Source organism: Polypterus senegalus, chromosome 3 (genome assembly GCF_016835505.1).
Source record: "Polypterus senegalus isolate Bchr_013 chromosome 3, ASM1683550v1, whole genome shotgun sequence".
NCBI lineage: Eukaryota > Metazoa > Chordata > Cladistia > Polypteriformes > Polypteridae > Polypterus > Polypterus senegalus.
Genome location: NC_053156.1, coordinates 129,643,432 through 129,664,644, shown reverse-complemented (window position 1 = coordinate 129,664,644; position 21,213 = coordinate 129,643,432). Strand labels below are relative to the sequence as shown.

General features: G+C 39.9%; 1 protein-coding gene across 2 annotated transcripts in view; it reads left to right on the top strand.

Moving 5' to 3' along the window:
- The window catches only part of LOC120525545 (cyclin-dependent kinase 8-like), an 89,457-nt gene that overhangs the window by 50,271 nt on the left and 17,973 nt on the right, over positions 1-21,213 (top strand). The window contains exon 3 of one of the 2 annotated variants that reach the window (XM_039747934.1): positions 15,394-16,323. The exons of the other annotated variant lie outside the window; for it this stretch is intronic. Within the exon in view, the coding sequence (XP_039603868.1) occupies positions 15,394-15,414 (21 nt within the window). The 3' untranslated portion in view covers positions 15,415-16,323. Of the gene's footprint in view, positions 1-15,393; positions 16,324-21,213 lie in introns of those variants that run through there. 2 annotated transcript variants of the gene reach the window in all.

Below are 21,213 nucleotides of genomic sequence, written 5' to 3'. Positions count from 1 at the left end.
GCCGCTGCTCCTCTGCATCGAGAGGAGTCAGATGAGGTGGCTCGGGCATCTGGTCAGGATGCCTCCTGGACGCCTCCCAGGTGAGGTGTTCCCCGGGGCCTCCTCCTGGTTGGATGTGCCCGGAAGACCCAGGACACGCTGGAGGGACTATGTCTCCCGGCTGGCCTGGGAACACCTTGGGATTCTCCCGGAAGAGCTGGAAGAAGTGGCTGGGGAGAGGGAAGTCTGGGCTTCTCTGCTTAAGCTGCTACCCCCGCGACCCAACCTCAGATAAGCAGAAGAGGATGGACGGATAGATGGATTTAATTACTATTTTATTACAATTCTTTGTATTATTTTGAATCATTTTATTAATAAATGCTGTGCTTAAAGAATTTATTTGTTGTGTTCTTTGGGTCCAAAGGTTTCTAATGCTCCCTTACACCTATTTGGAACTTGTAGGCCTTGGCCTTTTTTGCGAGTGGTTTTTGGAGTTTCATTGCCAGGGATACTTTCAGTTTTGAGGCTTGTTTATAGTTAAAGGCCTGTTGTTAGCATTCAAACCTTTTTGACAAACATCAGTCTTATTGCAGTTTATGAATATTTTATTCTTATATTTAAAAATTACTTGTGTAGTGAACCAGTACTGGCTCTTCTTTGTTTTGCTCTTTAAAATATTGGGATTTTTTTCTCACGTATTGACAGTGTTTGAAGCTAGTCAGTACTCCGCAATATGCAGTAGTGGCACTTCTGCTCTTCACTTTTTGGAGTATGGACAGTTATTTTTTCAGTACTCTGTACCGACACTTCTTATAGCCTCTTGGTACTATAATGTCACATATGGTATGTTAACCAGCAGCTATTTCCAGGGAATTTTAGCCCATAATCCAATGGTTTTAAACGTAAAATCTCTGTCTCTTCGCATATACAGTATATACAGCACATGTAAGACCACCAACCCATTCCCAGATATTTGTCACATAGCTTATCCAAGCAGAGGGGAACCAAACTAACCTTAGCTGAAGAAAGCAAAGCACAAGTAATAGCGACTCTTCTTCTTTTAATTTTCACTGCAACCACTGTAGTAAATGGAAATGAAGAAATCTTGCATATGTATGAACAAACTTTAAACAATGTAGTGGAGAAAAAAACATTTTAGTGAATATCTTCAAAAGTTAATGGTTTCTTTTATAGAATTCTTTACCCTTTACTGGTGAAAGTTTAAAAAAAAAAATCCTTTTCTACATTCTGCACTGTTGCGGAAATATGGTCTGTGAGTGGAAGAACCTATTACTTATCTCGTGGATTTTGAAAATTAATTTCAGGTCATGTCTGTTTTATGCTTTCTTTCTGAAGCTTTAAAGTTTTCTCTTTTAATTGAATTTCAAGGAGTTTTAATTTTGTCCCAAACTTCATTGATTGTTGGATGCTCTAAATTGCCCCAGTGCCATAGTATTGTATTTATCATTGATTTATAGTTACTGACAATGCCTGTGTTGCTGTTTCTAACCTTAAAGCAGTTCATGCTGCTATAGGCTTTGATTCAATTACCGTACTTGATGAAGACATAGATGCATGTATTTTTTTTAAATAGATGAATGGTGGGGGTTAAACCAAACCAATTTACATAGTAGAAAATGAAAGTAACTACACTGTTAAATTTGATGCATTTAATTTTGAGGTGCTACTAAATGATATTTAGTGCTGTTTTGACATTGTCATTTACACTTTTTAGCCTAAGATTTATAAGGAAATAAAGATATTTTATAAATTGGGTTTAAGCAAGCATTTTACTGAAGTCTTTCAAAGTTTTATATAAAATAACAGCTTATATGGTTTAAAATGTGTTTTTCCTTTTGCAAAGGAAATACTATAAAAGAAAAAATGTACATGTAAGTAAGCTTGCAATGTGATAATATAAAGTATCAGTACTCTACTTTTGTGTGGCTCATGAAAGTGGAATTATATGGAATTTCGTATTTTACTTTTGATTCTACTGAAAGAATCTTTTGTATCCTCTCATTAAAAATGTGGAATCATTATTTTTTAAATTATTAAGCTGGACCATTCATTATGTTTGTATTAAGTTTCATTTAATACCTTAATCATTGTAACTCTTCAGATTTTTGGGCCAATAATCAGTTTAGAATATCCCCATTGATAGTGTATAACTGCTAATTGCTGTAATGCAAAGATGTTTTTTACAAAAAGAGAAAATTTTATCCTCATTGTTGTTAAATAATTAAACTGTTGTATGAAAATATATTCAAAATTCCTTTCAGACACCTTTACAAAGGTATACTTTCTGAAGTTATAAGCTTATTTAATTAAAAAATACATACATCAAAGAACTCTCAAGCTTAGTAGATCCAGTTAAAACTATTCTATTAAGCGTAAACATCTCAAGTTTGTTCTATCTTCTGAAGTATTATATTAATTTTACATAAAAAATCTTTTGCTGGGTATTTTTATAGATATATTTTAGTTAAAGTACATATCTCCATTCTTGGTCAATAAGATGCAGATTGCACAATTTTATACTCTGGTATGTTTGCACAGTTTTACAATCAATTTTTATTATTTAACCAAAATATCGCTTCTGCCCTATGCATGACCTACATTTAGAATCAAGAAGTTAATAGCTTCTAAGCAAATATAGCTAGCTAACTAATATATTCCACTAGCCAAATACCCGTATATATATATATATATATATATATATATACACACACATATATAGCAAAATACCAGCTTTACAGCGAGAAGTAGTGTGTTACAAGAATAATGAAAAAGAAAAGGAAACATTTTAATAATAACCTAACATGATTGACAATGTAATTGTTTTGTCATTGTCATGAGTGTTGCTGATATATATATATATATATATATATATATATATATATATATGTATATATATGTATATATATATATATATATATATATATATATATATATATATATATATGTATATATATATATATATATATATATATATATATATATGTATATATATATATATATATATATATATATATATATATATATATATATATATATATATATATATATATATATATATATATATATATATATATATATATATGTATATATATGTATATATATATATATATATATGTATATATATGTGTATATATATATATGTGTATATATATGTATATATATATATATGTGTATATATATATATATATATATATGTATGTATGTATGTATGTATATATATATATATATATATATCGCATGTAGCAGGTAGTAGAGGCGGATTGATTCGATAGCACCTGGGAAACCATTAGCGCCAGGGAATGGCGGGGTATTAACTTTCTCCCTCTGCTTCCTCATAGAAAGAAAGACCTTCCTGCACCATAGGCCTGGATTGACCGCAGTCGCGATACTTCCGCCCTTCCTCCGCCATCTTGCCCTGGCGTCATCCTTCCCATCCTCCCTTGCGGTCCTTCCCGACATTCCCTCCACTTCCGGCTCCTCCCCAATAAAATGGCGCGCGCCAGGAGTCGGCGTCCGATATGAACTGTTTGTTTATAATTTTGACCTGTTTTTGTTTGATTTACAATATCACGGGGCGGAAAACCCCAACCCTTGCTACTGTCTCCTCGGTCCTTTACAAGTGGCGTAGTCGGCAGGATAGAGATCCCGGAATGCGGAGGGACAGGACCTCAACACGTGCTGGCATGAATGAGCCAGCTCCCAGGCTGCAGCTGCGCAAGCCGCCACCACCGGGAGCTGGAGGCCACGAAGGCCAGGTTAGTGGAAGCCCAGGCGAGACCAGACCCGCCCAGGCAGCCGCCTCATCCTATTAGTCCGATGGGCCCCGGGAGGGCGTCGATGCCTACCTGGGCATGTTTGAGAGGGCGGCCACCGGAGCAGTGGCAGCGGTCAGTGGCGTCCATCTTGGCGCCATACCTGAAGGACCAGCGCTGCGGGCCTATTATGACCTCCCTGAGGAGGAGGCGCTAATTACGACCTCCTCAAGCCCGAAATACTGGCCGCTTCGGCATTAGCCGGGCCAGCAGGCGGCGAATGGCGGAACTGGGTCTTTGACCCGAAAAGCCCTTCGCGCCCAGGCGTTGAGTTCTGGGGCAAGATGGGCGCTGGCTACGGCCAGAGAGCCCGCAGGCGGAAAGTGGTCGGCGGGTGGCCTGTGAAGGCCTGGTCAATGCAATGCCCAGTTCCCTCGCCCAGCAGGTCGGGGACCGCCTATCAGAACATGTCGGGCCTCCTCGGCGTCCTGGAGCGTCAGTTGGCGGTCCTCCGACTTGGGGTCAGAAAAGCCTGCTCGCGGGAACCGGCAGGGGCGAGGCGGCCACCCGAGCCCCTCGGCGCGCTGCAGAAGCGCCAGCCAGAGCCAGAGAGAGGCGGGTCCGCCCGCTGTTTCAAGTGTGGCGAGACCGGCCACCTGCTGCCAAACTGCCCCATCACATGCCCCGAGCCTATGGACTGCAGCTGGACATCATCGGAGAGGTATTGTACCCGCCGCATCCCTTGGCGAGTCGAATCGGGAGTGGTGTTGCTAAATGGAGCGCGCCGTGGTGGCTTTGTTTGATTCCGGCAGCAACATTACCATTGTTGCTCGCCGTTTGTCTTACGCAACAGTGGTTAAAACAGCATTTGTTGGTCACCTGTGTGCATGGGGGACTAGGTCATATCGTTCAGCTCACTGCTATGTCACCTGGAAGGGGAACCAATCAAATGGCGGTGCGCTGTGTTACCTGACCCCCTTCCCAGTGATTTGGGACAAGACTGGTCTAAAAGAATCAGCGGTAAGCCATTCGCCGCTCCCGGGGCCTCGTTGGATCTTGTTATGAGGGGAAAAGGCACCCCTCCAGCGGCCTCCACGCCGTGCACAAGGGCAGGCCCTATGGGCTGGTGTCTCGGGGACCTTTCGTGGCTCACGGACCTTGACCCGGAAGATTCCGCGGAGAAGGGACTAGCCAGGGAACTCTTCCCGGCCCAGGCCCCAAGACCCTCTCGCGCCTGGACCATCAATTTGGTCCACGCCCGGCCTCCTTTAAGAGGGAGCAGTGGAATGATGACTCCCTGCGCTTTGCCCGGAATGCGGTCGTTCTGCCTAACAGCTCAACAGCGGACGGATCCACACGCGGGAACCCTTCTTTGTCCTTGAGAATGATCTGTTGTACCGGTGGCTACCCATGAGGCGAGGTCGCGGAAGTTGTTGCTAATTCAGCGTACCTTCCGGCGGAGATATGCGAGTTGGCACATGCTCACCTCCTAAGCCCACCTGGGGCGAAAAACACTGGAGAGGATTAAGCTCCGCTTTTACTGGCCTGGGATCAATGAGGAGGTCCGGCGGTTCTGTCAATCCTGTCCGAGTGCCAGACCCGCCAGATTCCTAGGAGGGACCGTGCTCCTCTAGTCCCTATTCCCTCGTGGACATCCCCTTTGAAAGGATAGGGGTCGATTTGGTGGGACCCCTGGAGCCCTCAACCCGTGGCCACAAGTATATCCTAGTCATGGTGGACTATGCCACCCGGTACCCAGAGCGGTTCCCCTGCGCTCGCTAATACTAAAAGCATCGCGGGAACTGGTTAATTTGTTTTCCGCGCGTGGGCATACCCAAGGAGGTCCTCACGCGGACCAGAATACGCCCTTCACTTCGGATACGTTCAAGGAGGTAGCCAAATTACTGCAGATAAAGCACCTGAAAGCGTCAGTCTATCACCCGCAAACTGGCGGGTTGGTGAGCGATTTAATCAGGCGCTTAAGCAGATGCTCCGCAAGGTAGTCAGCGGCGGCAGGAACTGGGACCAGCTCCTCCCGCTCGTGCTTTTGCCTACCGGGAGGTACCCCAGGCCTCTACAGGCTTCTCCCCTTTGAATTACTATACGGGCGACAACCCGGGAATCCTCGACATCCTAAAAGAAGGCTGGGAGGCGAGGCTCTTCCCTCCTCTAACATTTTAGATGCGTGCGCAACTGCGCGACCGACTCACAAAGATCAGGCCCCTCCTAAAAGAGCCACGTGACTCGTGCGCAAGCAGCGCAGGCCGGTGTTACAACCGCAACTCCGTCCTCAGGGAGTTCGCCCGGGGACCGAGTTATGGTGCTCGTCCCGACCTCCCACGAAGCTGCTCGCTCACTGGCAAGGGCCTTACGAGGTTAAGGAGAGAAAAGGACTCATCGACTATTTGGTGAAACAGCCCAATGCGTCGACCGAGTGAGAGGATCTATCATGTCAACCTGTTAAAGCCCTGGAGATAGAGAGGAGCTCCCAGCTCCCGTAGGTCACTCTCCCTTTTACGCAAGCACAACTGCCCTTAACCTCGGCGAAGAGCTGACCCCCAAGCAGCGGCAGGAGTTAGCCCAAACACTCCGAGCCATCCCGAGGTAGTGGCGAGTCACCCGGCGGACGCGCTGATTGAGCACGATATAGTCACGGGCCGGGGTGTCGTCCGGGAGAGGCCCTACCGACTCCGGAGGCAAAACGCAGAGGTCGAACTGGAGGTGAAGCGTATGTTGGACATGGACATAATTGAAGAGAGCCATAGTCCCTGGTCCAGCCCTATTGTCCTCGTCTCCAAGCCAGGCGGCTCCTGGAGGTTCTGTAATGACTTTAGGCGTCTGAATCAGATCTCCAAGTTCGATGCCTACCCCATGCCCGCATTGACCTCCTTGGCGGCTGGAGTACGGCTCGATATCTGACTACCCTTGACATGACAAAGGGTATTGGCAAATTCCTTTACGCGGCATCCGCAAAGGAGAAAACGGCCTTTAGCACCCCTAGCGGGCACTGGCAGTACAAGGTCCTCCCATTTGGGCTGCGGGGCCCGGCGACCTTCCAACGTCTGGTAGATAGAGTGCTGAAGCCCCACCAGTCCTATAGCGCCGCCTACCTAGATGACGTTGCCATCTATTCCGGCACCTGGGAGGAGCATCTACTGCAGGTCGCAGCTGTCCTCCGAACACTGGCTAAAGCCGGCCTCCGCATAAACCCCGGAAGTGTTTTTGGATTAAAGGAGGCCAAATATTTAGGCTACCTCGTGGGACAAGGACAGGTGCGGCCACAGAGCTCCAAAGTTAAAGACATCTTAGAATGGCCCGTCCAGTACCAAGAAACAGGTGCAGGCTTTCTTGGGGCTTGCGGAGTTACTACCGCCGGTTTGTTCCCCGTTTCTCCGAAGAGCAGCACCCTTGACTGACCTGACAAAAAAGGGCGCTCCCCTATACGTGGTGTGGACCGACAAAGCAGAACACGCGTTCAGTGACCTAAAGAAGGCCCTAACGTCGGCACCTGTGTTACGGACGCCCGATTTTGGGCTCCCGTTTATTCTCCAGACCGGCGCGGACACAGGCCTGGGTGCCGTGCTGAGCCAAAGCGTCGATGGTGTCGAGCACCCTGTGATGTACCTTAGCGGAAACTGATGGACCGGGAGACCCGCACGCGGCAGTGGAGAGGGAGGCCTTGGCCATTAAGTGGGCAGTGACCCACCTCCGTACTACCTGCTGGGTCGAGTTGCTCTGGTGACTGATCACGCTGCACTTAAGTGGATGTCCCTACACAAAGAGTCGAATCCGCGGGTCACCAGGTGGTTCCTGGACTTACAGCCGTATAAGTTCACTGTCACTTATCGGCGGGGCACCCTTCAGGCCAATGCCGATGCCCTCTCTCGTATTCCACGACCTCTCGGTTAGGTCCGCCCGACCTGGCGGTCCTGGGCTAAGGGGGATCGTGTCACGCCGCGAGTAGGAGGCAGCGGATTGATTCGATAGCACCTGGGAAACCACTCGCCGCCAGGGAATGGTGGGGTATTAACTTTCTCCCTCTGCTTCCTCATAGAAAGAAAGACCTTCCTGCACCATAGGCCTGGATTGACCGCAGTCGCGATACTTCCGCCCTTCCTCCGCCATCTTGCCCTGACGTCATCCTTCCCATCCTCCCTTGCGGTCCTTCCCGCATTCCTCCACTTCGGCTCCTCCCCAATAAAATGGCGCGACGCCAGGAGTGTCGCGCATATGAACTGTTTGTTTATAATTTTGACCTGTTTTTGTTTATTTACAATATACGGGGCGGAAAACCCCAACCCTTGCTACTGTCTCCTCGGTCCTTTACAATATATATATATATATATATATATATATATATATATATCTATATATATATATATATATATATATATATATATATATCTCCTTTGGGGTGCGAGCAGCTGTTGCTGGGGGTGCCAGAATCCATTGAGGAAGAAAAATTAAAAACATTATTTGTACTAAATCTTAATTTATCTATCCATTCCTAAATAATTAAATGGGCAGGCTATTAAAACGGATGACTCCTAATCTTATGTGCACTTAGTGCTGCATGGGTATTATGAACTATCGTATTTGTTCAAGTTCTATTTAAATTTTAAATATAAGTAATTTTTATTTGAGGTGACAGAAAATATGTTTTAGTAGGAATGAAAGTTAAATTTAATCATCATTGCATAACTTTTTCTTCACCATAGAAATTTAAAGACTACAGAATCCAACTGCCTGATGGGCTCATCAGGCAGTACACCTCACTGCACCCACTCTCGCGAATCGAACCTCAGACGTCAGTGCTAAAGGCGAAGCCTCTCATGTTGCGCTAGGGTGTGTGGTTAGTTTATTTGACAGTATGTAGATCGAGTGTGTATATATTTATATATATATATATATATATATATATATATATATCTATACTAATAAAAGGCAAAGCCCTCACTCACTCACTCACTCACTGACTCATCACTAATTCTCCAACTTCCGTGTAGGTAGAAGGCTGAAATTTGGCAGGCTTATTCCTTACAGCTTACTTACAAAAGTTGGGCAGGTTTCATTTCGAAATTGCATAAGGGTCATAACTGGAAGCTATTTTTCCCCATATAATGTAATGGAGTCTTGAGTTGGAGATGGCGTGGGGAGTTTAGTGTGACATCATCACGCCTCCTACGTAAGAATGCGTAGAGAACAAGGAAGAACTCCAAACAGCGATGAGCACAAAGCGCCATTTCACAATTGAGAAGGCAGAAAAACATTATGAAGCAAATGATGCATACAAGCATATTCATAAGTACAGCTACTGCGGAAACAAAGCAGGCGTGAACCGTAAGTTTATATTAAATTAAGTTCATAGACAGGCTGCCACTAGCGTTTGTAATTTAGTGCCTGCCCATATAAGGCCGTCCATCAGCGGCAATCCAATACAAACACTGCGGTAAATGTTCGCGGGTGAAGGACTGTGCTTATGCAGAGGAAGATGAGATGGTCAGGGTGGTGTTTGGCACAAACTCATTGAAACTGCGCGAGAAACTTTTAAGTGCGGGTCTTAGCTGACATTACGAGATGGCACCAGTACAGCTGGGAACCTTCGATGCAAGAACACCAAGCGGCTCCGTGAACTGGCGCAATGCGCAGACTAAAAGCAACAGTTCCAAAGAGTGCTGAACAAAAACCGAATTACACAATTGAGAAGGCAGCAAAAAAATATGAAGCGTCTTATACATACAATCATATTCATAAGTGCAGCTACTGCGGAAACAAAGCACCACGGTGGAAAAAGTGAATGTCCTGCTAAAGGAAGACAGTGTAAAAAAACCGTGCATGCAGTTTGTCACATCACAGATAAAAGGAAGACAAGCTGTTTATTGATGCAGTAAGGAACTAATCGATGAATGAAACCTCTTATCTTTACAGCGATTGACAAACACGGAATGTAACTTGAACACATCCTACAAATACGAGCCTGATTGAAAGAAATAATGATAATCAAATCCTTGATGACAGCAACATTCAATAACACTCACAAAACAATTTCTGTATATTGACAATCATGTTACGTTATTTTTAAAATGTTCCCTTTTCTTTTTATAACTTCTACTTCTCCACTGATTTCCTGGTACATCCATTACACTGATGCACACATCACAGCTACAAAAATGTTAAGAGTCGAATAAAGCGCGTTCCTACGACTGATCATTTCGACTACCCGAAAGCCTTGATAAAAGCATGGTTTTGTGCACACTGAAAAGCAAGCAAAATTAGATGCATTACAGAAAGCGGACTTTGTGGCTCTTACTGGGGATCATTGGACTTCGTGACGTTAGTAATTCTAAATACATCTAATTACAAAATGTTCAATGATCACACTGTTTTAGCCTAATGTACAAAATAATTTTGGCTAATGTTACTCAGAGTTTAAAGAGTAAGCTGGTCAAATTACCTTTTATGTTTCTGACTTATTTTTTAAGAAGAAAAACTGCACTTTATGTTGAAATTTTGGTTATTATTATTTAAAGACAATACTATTCTGAAAATGTACTTAAAGTACTTAAACTACCACTTTATTTTAAGTCTGCCCAATTTTAACCAGGGATGATATTTTTGTTTCTGTTTTGAATTCAAATGCAGTTTAAAAGCTTTTTTCAGAAATTAAAACAGCTTCAGTTTACAATATTCATGTCCATGTCTATTATTTGATTCTGTAGCCCACTAAAACCGTTTTAAATTAAAAAACATTTGCGATTTGGGGCAAATTTATGTGTGCGATTACATACGATTAATCAAGATTAATTCTTACACAGCCGCTAATTAATTGGATTAATTTTTTTAATCGAGTCCCACCCCTAATATATATATATGTAGATTTGTATGTATATGTGTATATACAGTATATATGTAGATATGTATATGTTGTATATACAGTATGTATATATGTGTGTGTGTATATATACAGTATGTGTATATATATATATGTATGTGTGGTTCCATGACAACTCCCCACCTTAGTCAATTCCCCACATTCCCAACTCCCCACAATTACAATTCCCCACATCACAATTCCCACATTGCAATTCCCCACATTGCAATTCCCCACTCCACAACTCCCCACATTGGGATAATATGGAGTGCACTGAATTAATAATATAATGAAGGAATTCTAAAATGCAAATAGTAGTAATTAATCTCCAAAAGTTTTATTTCATGACAATTTATTGAAATGCATTACTGATTACAAAATACAAGTAACTGATATACACAAATGAACAAATGAGTTTAATACAAAATATGCTTGGTACAAAATAATGAATTAGATAAGGTCCTATTCCATTTGCTAATAATTCCACTGTACAGGTTTATCTAATAAAAGAAAAATCATTAAACTAAATGTACAGTACAAAAACTATTAATAATTGACAAGAATGACTAAAGTACACAGAAACTACTAAACACAAAGGTTACTTTGGAAACTGCATGTTGGCCAATTTTCTCAAATACTTAATCTTATCCTGTTGATTGGCATACCCTTGGACAGCCTCAATTACTTTGCTATTTAGGGTCTCATACTTCTTCCTTTTTGGCTGTGGTCTGCCATCATCTGCATCAGCCAATGTCTTGCTGTGGATGGCCATGTCCTTCTTCAGACCTTCCAGAAGATCCCACACACCTGGATGACTGCAGTGAAACAGGGCTCTCAGTGAATTGTGGTATCCTTCACAGCAGTTTGTTGTTCTTGGTAGGCCAGTAGCAGCAGCTTCAAAGTGATTCCAGATTCTAATGGGAAACACTGCATCTCTGCCTCTTACTCCAGTAATGTAGGTTGATTCAAAGTAGGCAAGAAGGTCATTGTAGTTGTCTTCATCAGGGAACTCTGCTATCAAGTCATTGAACAGGCCTCTGACATCCTCCACTGGCACAAATTACAAATTTTGGTAATTTAAAAAAAGATAAAATCAAAATGTTACGTTTTAGCATGTTTTAAGAAAGATTCAAAAATAATAGAATTCAACTTACCTGTTTCAAATTTTAAAAGGCAAATTGTATATAAAAATGCATGCTTGGATAATGTATTTTACATATTTATTAACAAGTAGCGTTTTAAATAAAATAATGCTCGATGTGGGGAAACGGAGGGCACGCTTTTGTATCATTATATGGACTGTCTTATATAGTACATTAGTCTATGGTTATAATAAATATTATCCCAATGTGGGGAGTTGTGGAAGTGGGGAATTGCAATGTGGGGAATTGTGATGTGGTATGTGTGTATATGTATATATATATAACTGTATATATATGTGTATAGATGTGTGTATATATATATATATATATATATATATATATATATATATATATTACATTGTCAATCATGTTCAAGTTATTATTAAAATGTTTCCTTTTCTTTTACTTCTCGCTGCCAATGCAGGTATTTTGCTATATATATATATATATATATATATATATATATATATATATATATATATATATATATATATATATATATATATATATATATATATAATATAAATAGATAGATATGACAACAACACTCATATCAATGACAAAACAATTACATTAACAATCATCTTACGTTATTTTTAAAATGTTTGCTTTTCTTTTTCATAACTTCTTTAACACACTACTTCTCGCTCTGAGCCTGGTATTCTGCTAGTATATATATATATATATTGTCGCAGTAGGGGGTAGTAGTGCTCCCTTGAACCCTCAGGTACCACGCCAAACATCTGGTAAAATTACCACAATAATTATATTTATTATAATAATGTGCACCAAGCACCCTCTACTCCACTATATTCATAAATCACAATAATAAACCAGTAATAATCACAATCCTCCACTCTCAGACGCGTTGCCCTCCTACCACCCAGCTCTGCTCGTTGTCTGGGAGTTCCCAGAGTCCTTTTATTCCTCTTGACCCGGAAGTCTTTCTGCCCAACAGTTCCACAAGTCCTTATTCCTTCCGGGTCAGGGTAAACAGTACTTTTCTTCACCCAGGAAGCCCTTCGCTCTTCCTGTGACGAACTTCCGGGTCATGGTGCCCAAATGAGTCCATTGGCCTCCCGAAAGCGACTCCCAGTGGCCCCCAAGGTATCCAGCAGGGCTGTGTATTAAAACTACATAGTCCATGAGGCCCTGCTGGAATTCGGGGCCCGTATATGCTCTCGGGAGAGCTCCTCCTAGCGGCCAGGGGGTGAGGGCCGAGTAAAATGCCGGCAATCCACCACAATATATATATATATATATATATATATATATATATATATATATATTACTTTTGAGAATGCAACGTATAGTTTTGTCCAGGAGGAAAGCAATGTTGCCTCAAATCAATGGCAACCTTTTGTAGGGTGTGTCCCTGAGACTTATTAATTGTCATCGCGAGGCAGAGCCTTACTGGAAATTTGAGGCATTTCAATTGAAATGGGAGATCAGGGGGTATAACGGTGATGCCAGGAGTACATTCAGAATGTGGCGCTCCGCTGTTTTTTTATGTAGTTGCCTTCCCACAGCCTATCCGCTTCTTTATAAATGAACGCCATATAAAGCCATCACCTTGTTAATTGTGTAATGCGTTTTTTGAACAGGTTTGATGCATGGAAGTGATCACTCGTACTGCGTTCAGTAAGTTCACGTGAGCTGCTCTCTTGTGTGATGTTGCGATGTGCACGGCTTAATTTAATGTTAAGTAAGACCCGGCTTAAAAGTTTCTCGCTGCATTCCGGTTGTAATATGACGAAGCTGCACGAGGTCACTTTTGAGAATGCAAGTATAGTTGTCCAGGAGAAAAGCAATCTTGCCTGAAATCAATGGCATTATTTTGTAGGGTCTGTCCCTGAGACTTATTACTTGTCATCGCGCATCAGAGCCTTACTGGAAATTGGAGGCATCTGAATTGAAATGGGAGATCAGAGGGTATAAAGGGGTCGCGAGGAATACATTGAGTGTGGAGAAACTCTACAGACAGGGTGTGTATTAACTTGTGGATTTTTCTGTGAGTATTTGGTGGCAGTGTGACGAAGTTGCTTCGGAAGAAATCGTTAGCCGTGGAGCTCAGCTCGGAGCGAAATGAGGTGAATGGGAGGGGAGTTAATGACGTGACTCCCCCACCCGCTTTAACTGTCAATCCCCCACAAACACAGTCTCTCGGAATTTGCATAAGCACAGCCCTTCACCTGCAATTTTAACGTAGTTACAAAGTGATCAAAACTCTTGTTTATATCCTGTGTGCTCTCATTAAACTTTTATCCCGCATTACCCGGGGGCATGACAAACACCAGCGGCAGCCTGTCTATGAACTTAATTTAAACTTTAAGTTTACACCGTGCTTTGTTTCCGAAGTAGCAGAACTCATGAATATGGTAGTATATGTCACTCGCTCGCTTCTTATTGTTTCGCTGCCTTCTCAATTATATAATGCATGTTTTCTTCAGCGCTTTTTGGAGCTCTTCCTGGTTTTCTGCGTACTGCGTTGATAGTCAGTTCACGTGATTACGTGGGAGGCGTGATGATGTCACACGAAACTCCGCCCCCCCATGGCCATCCAGCTCAACTCCATTACAGTATATGGAGAAAAATAGCTTCCAGTTATGACCATTACGCGTAGAATTTCGAAATGAAACCTGCCCAACTTTTGTAAGTAAGCTGTAAGGAATGAGTCTGCCAAATTTCAGCCTTCAACCTACACGGGAAGTTGGAGAATTAGTGATGAGTCAGTCAGTGAGTGAGTGAGTCAGTCAGTGAGGGCTTTGCCTTTTATTAGTATAGATTAGTAGTCTTTATGAAGTTTTTACCTTTCCTCGGCATTTAACAGGTAAATTTCCATTTTTTATTTTCAGAAATGGATTAAAAAAAAAATTAAGTGACCTATTGTGATAAGGAAATAAAATGCAATTCATTTTATGCATTTATTTTTAAATTATATTGTCACACTAATGTATCAAGGTGGATTAGTAATTGAATGGCCCAAAATATTAAAGCAAATTGACAGTTAAGGACACTGTGTGAAATTCCTACTTTTGCAGAATTAGTTCAATAGGAAAAAAAAACTTACATGTTTAGACTAGACTACTTTAACCTGTTGTGAAAGTAACCATGAGTATTGTTTTAGAAGAACTGAAAATATTTCTTCTAGGTTTTATAGCTACAGAAATTGAACTAAGAGAGAAGTATGGAGGCTAGATTTAGCTCAGTAATTGTCACCGTTTAAAGAAAATGGTATTGATGCATCAAGAGTTTCTTCTTGGGATAAATTAATTTGATTGCTCTGGGGAAAAATCTGTAATGTTTTTCTAACATTTGTAGCAACCTAGTTAATCTAATGTACTGTATGACTTTGGGGAAACTGTCATTTTGTATAAAGAATTAAATACTTGAAATTTCCCAGGGATGGGGAAAAAAAGAGTATGCACACTAGTACAGACACACTTATGTATTTATATATGTGTGTGTGTGTATGTATGTATATACAGTATATTATAATATGTAAATAAAAAATATTTGTAGAGCAGTTGTGTTACTGCCAGTAACTTACCTTAATGGTTCTCTGTACAGGAATCCATTTCAGTGTAGAGGCCATTAGTTTTAATTTTGAAATTCATTTTGTCTGCAGAAAATGACTGAAGAGTTCTGAAAGTGAAGCTAACAGGAAGGCACCTCAGCAAACATAAGGAAGACTTTCCAGAACATGTTTCAGTTCAAGCTGCTGTAGCCTTGCAAAGAAAAAATATGTGAGATAGAATTACCATCAGTTAATAATAGTTTGTTTAACTAAAATTTGTACTTAAATATTAGAGTGCAGAACAAAACTAAGAATGCCCTGTTTTATTACATGGAAGTGCAGATATTATAATTTGCTTTAGCTATTTCAGACATAGGCATGATTATTGAATATCAAAGTAAGTATGCGAGTATGCACAAAAGCTACTCTGTGGTTTTATTTTAACAAACGTTAACAGTGAAACAGTACTTCTATTGTAACAGTTTATATTGGGTGCATTCACACTACAATAGTGAAGCCAGATGTAATGTTACAATTAAAATTTTACTTATTAAATCAGATTACAAATGCCTATGATTCAGACAGTGTTGATCATAATGAAAGTGACTGCAGTAGCATGTATCTTGATCCGTATGATGTGCTAGAATTTTACCTCAATGCGTCAATATTATACTTAAACATTGCATCAGCATCACTGCTACTCAAACCACTAATTCCTTTAAACCACTAATGCATCCTTTGCTGAATCACAGATGATAATTAGAGATTTTAAACTGACAAACTTACAGTAGATGCAAACAATAAAGTTTAATTTTAACAGGGGAAAAATTTAAAATTATATTCTAAATGTATCATAATAGCTGATTTTTATTTTCTGTTAAAATGAAGTTATATTCTTGTCATTGCATCTTGTTGGTTGGATTTGCAAGTAAGAATTTCACTATACTGTGTATATGTGAAAATTCTGTTATTGCTAACAATATTAATGATGGGGCGGCATGGTGGCGCAGTGGGTAGCGTTGCTGCCTCGCAGTTAGGAGACCTGGGTTTGGTTCCCGGGTCCTCCTTGCGTGGAGTTTACATGTTCTCCCCGTGTCTGCGTGGGTTTCCTCCGGGTACTCCGGTTTCCTTCCAGAGTCCAAAGACATGCAGGTTAGGTGCATTGGCGATTCTAAATTGTCCCTAGTGTGTGCTTGGTGTGTGGGTGTGTATGTACACGCCCCGCAGTGGGCTGGTGCCCTGCCTTGGGTTTGTTTCCTGCCTTGCGCCCTGTTTTAGCTGGGATTCGCTCCAGCAGACCCTCGTGACCCTGTAGTTCGGATATAGTGGGTTGGATAATGAATGGATAGATGGACGTTAATAATTATGGGAAGTAAAATAAACTGCTTTTTGGAAGGCACGATTGAAATTAACCGGTACATGCAGCATATTTTAGTGGTAAAAAACAGCTGGGTAGTATATTTGTGATAGCTACGCCTGACTTTCTTTCCTGCAAGTTTACTGCCCAAAGGACCACCAAAACAGTAAACAATGTTAATAGCTTAGCTTCAGACCAGTAATGATGTATTAAGCTGCACTAGCCATTTGATAGTGCTACTACATGAGCTATACTTGCATCATGTGATGCACTCAGCAAACATTATATAAGAGTGTTTTCACCCACTGTCTTTTTCTACTCTTTGATTTAAGTATTTTTTTACAGAAAACCAGAATAGTGGCACAGTGATCTTTTAGGAAATAGGCTTTGGTTTCTGGTCTAGCCAATGTCCATCTGTTAAGCTGGCAGTTTTCCCTCTAGTGTTTTGGGCTTTTGTGGTTTTAGCAGGGTTCCTAGGTTTCCCTTATGTCAAAAACATGGATTCTAGGTTAATGGAATACATTAAATTGTCTTAGTGTTAGGAAGAAGTTCCCTGTTTTTACAAAGTTTCTGTCATCCTTATCCAGAGTATGTGTCTTTAATTTGACATCAGACTTAACTTTTATATTACAATCACTTCCACTCTTTGGATCTGAATCCTATGAAGCCACTGTAAGATGCTGTATTTTGCAAAATACATGTTGTATACTTTGTATATTAAAAATATCAGGACAGTGTAACTTTTTGTCTTTACTGTCTTTTAACATGTTTCTTCAAAAGTGCTTGACAACTGTTTATATGGAAGTATTTTTATTTTCATTTCTGTGGTCTGTATGATCAGTTTTCACCTTGTTAAACTAGTCTTTGTCATAGACATGGCTCACTGCAAAAAAATGTTTTGGTGTTAGGCTGACCAGAATATAATGACTGTATGTTATACTGTATATATTTTAGAACAGCATAGTTGTAACTATCACTAACTTTTGTTGGTTTTTCAACTCTAAAGAAACTGTTATACTGAAAAGTTTTGTGAATCTTGCATCCCACTTTTACATTTCTTTCGTATATATTACATGGCTGTCTAATTTGTGTTTATAGTATTAGTTTTGATTTCTTTTTTGAAAATTGTGACATACTTGTTTTTAAAAAAGACTTAAATGTTAAACATCATTTTCAAATTCTAGCACATTTTTAAGGAAGGTTCCTTAGTCACAATTGTGTCTCATAATGTAAACTTAAATGATGAAAAGTACAAGCAGGGACATGCATTTGTGTTTTTGTTAAACATAACACATGGTCAAGCTTTATTTTGCTGCCATAAGCACATTATAAATTTAGCTTGCATAACCAACAATATTCCTCTAAGAAAAAGTCTGCAGTAAAGTTGCTTGCTGTGGAGTTGGGTCATGTAATTATTCTTCGCCAGATAGGGACAAATTTAAAAATCTCACCCTGGCTGATGCATTTTATATCTCTTATTCACCTGAAAAAATCAGTGATAATATGGATAAACTAAGTAGAAACGTAAATTCCTAAATTGTTTAACATGGTAAGATAATTATCGGCAGCAAAACTGCCATAACCATTACAGAGAGACTTGTGTGTGCAATTCCTTCTTAGGAAATGGAATGGAACTGTCAACAGTGCATTGAGCTGCATTTCTAAAAGTTTTTATTTTGTTCATTCTGTACTTTCTTTGATTCCTGTTTTCTCCCAGCAATAAACATTTGTCTGAACATGCATCTTTTCAATTGTTTTGATTAGTGGCAGTACAGAGTTTGGCATTTTTCCCCCTACACTGTAGTAAGAAACACTTGCTCACTAAAAACATATTACTGCAAAACTATTCTGTAAAAGTAGATAAGTGAATTACGGTAATTGTTGTGTTTATGGAGCATTAGGATTTTTGCTCTAATTACTCATGGATGGATGATCTGTTAAAAAAAAGAGATGAAGATAAATGGCTTAGAAAAGGGGTTCCTAGTTACAAAAAGAAGCTGAAAACTAAAAAGAGAAAAAGTCTCAGGCCTGGCCTCTCCTTAAAGATATCTAAAAAAATGAATCTGTGTTATTACTTTAATTGCAAAGAAGTACAGTGTTCAATTTACAGTCCTCTACAGAAATATATTTCTTGCCAAACAGAAAGAAATTTTAAATTGCATTATTTTACAAAAATATTACTTTATTTGCAAAGTTTTTGCTTGTTTACCACCAGCAGATTAGTTCACAGGTATGCTTTTGTACACTAGTGGCAGTTAATGAAAGACTTATCAGGCACATAAGTTTACAATAAAGAGATTGCAACTGTGCCAAAATTATATATTTAGTTTTTGATCCATTTATTTAGTAGAGAAGTTTAACGCAAGTGGAGAAGTGGTGAAGAGGATGTTCAGGTTTTATTGGCAGCCTGGCCAGGGTCTTCAAGGATTTTGTATGTTCATCCGTGTGTGTGGATTGATTGGTATGACTGATGTATGTGTATCTCGGGTCACATTTTTGCCCACAATAATCAGTCCAGTGTACTTGGCAAATTATTCTGTAGCCATTATAATCCACTAAAAACTAGTTTAGTCCTTTCTCGTTGACTTCAGTGCGTTTCACTAAATTTTAGTAAGTTCTCAAACAGTTTTGCAATTGTGGTGTACCCATGGTGAAGTGAGCATCAGCAGTCTTTTCTCATCATTATTGTTGGATAATGGGGTTTCTAGGACCTTGTATGGGAAGACTGGAAGGCTGGTTGCTTGAAATGATGCTCTTGTTATGAGAGAACAGGACCATAAGCTTCTATTCCAAAAATTCATCCCCTTTTGATGTGCCCTTTAAATTCTTCTGTATGAATGAGTATATGCCAATGGACAATTTTGTTACAAGGTCCTAATCTTATCAATGATAAGGTAAAAGTTAGACTTTTTGTAATAAATTTATTAGTTTACATTCAGGATCCAAATGATACAAAAGTGATGTTAGTGCACCAAAATACATTCTAACTGAATATTTCTTGAGTTAGTGGTTATTAATTATAAGAAATGATTGAAGACTTGGACTGTTTTTGGAAAACATCCAAAAACATCTACATCTCCGAAATGAATGTACAGCTTGCAAAAATATTCAATGAAGTTATATATTTTTAATGAATTCTTTTGTTGTCCATTGTTTCCATTGTATACAGTGAAGCTGTGCTGTCATGACTACTTCTACAGCAATCTCTGATATCTCACCAGGGAGTAAGGGTTTCTGGAAAAGCCACAAAGCAAGGCACAGCTATTTTTAGAAGTTTTATCAGAACATTTGCAACACTGATATCTCTAAAGCTTTCAGCTATATGAAAAGACACGGTGTGTACGTACTACAGTACATATGTACAGTATTTATTGTGACCAGATCAGATCACTATTTATCAAGCTACCTTAGTCAAATGTATTTTATGTTTTAATATGATACATCAGTATACATTAGATAAATAGTAGAACAACCGTCAAGTATGTGATTTCTTTAGAGGAATCTGACTTTTGCCAAAAACAAAGTGGAAATCTTGGCTATGACTGATTCTAGAAACCAGTGCAGATCATGGTACTTTTTATAATATAAAGTACTTTGTTAAACTGTTCACTGGTCTATTGTCTTAATCAGATATTCTAAACTCTTCTAAATTCATAGTTCCTCGCTGATTATCAAATAATTTTGGCACTTTTCAAAAAGTCATTTAAGCTCTTACAAAATTTTAAAATACAAAAAGTGAGTTTAATTAATCTCCTTGGTGTTGACCCAGAGTGTGATTTCTGGTTCAGAATTAAAATACAGTTATACCCAAGTCAAACTTGAGGTGACATGTAGTGATCCACTTTACAGTGTTAAGCCCAAATAACTCTTTGGACAGTATTCTGCTGCCATATAGTGGATGAGATAACATGCTGCAAACAATCATGAATATTCTGTTAGTTCTGCCACTTTATGGTAACTCTATGTCAACTCCTCAGTATTCAAGAGTTAGACAGAGCCTTCAAACAAAAATCCAATGGCAAGAAAAAAGCAGTAAAGCAAGTTTTAGAACAAACGGACAGTGAATCATTGCATAAATTGAGCTTTAGTGGTGATGATGTTAATTGGTGTTCAGGTATGGACACACAGGGTGAAAGTGACACTTGTCTGGTAGATTCCGACTGGTCAAGTTTCATTGATGTTTGTATTTGGTGTTGGTTTCATATTACTGCTGACAATCTTGCATCTCCTCGTTGCCCATTTATGGATAACATTGGACTAAAGATGTCTGTCGTTCGTGATTTTCTGGACTGTTTATGATTTAGCTATTTCTGTTTATGATTTAGCTTTCAAAGAGAGAGTTTTTGTTTTTTTTTTATTCCTGGGTGTTGAGTGTTGCTTAATGTGGGGAAACAATTCATTTAAATCATTTTAGCACAAGGCCACAACATAGCAGAATGTCAAAAAGTGAAGGGGTTTGAATACTTTCTGAATCTAGATAAACAGCTATGTTTGTCCCCAGGGTGAAATTTGGCTTTTAACAGAAGTTTTTTAAATAAAAAAAATTACATAGATAAATATATGTACAAGCATAC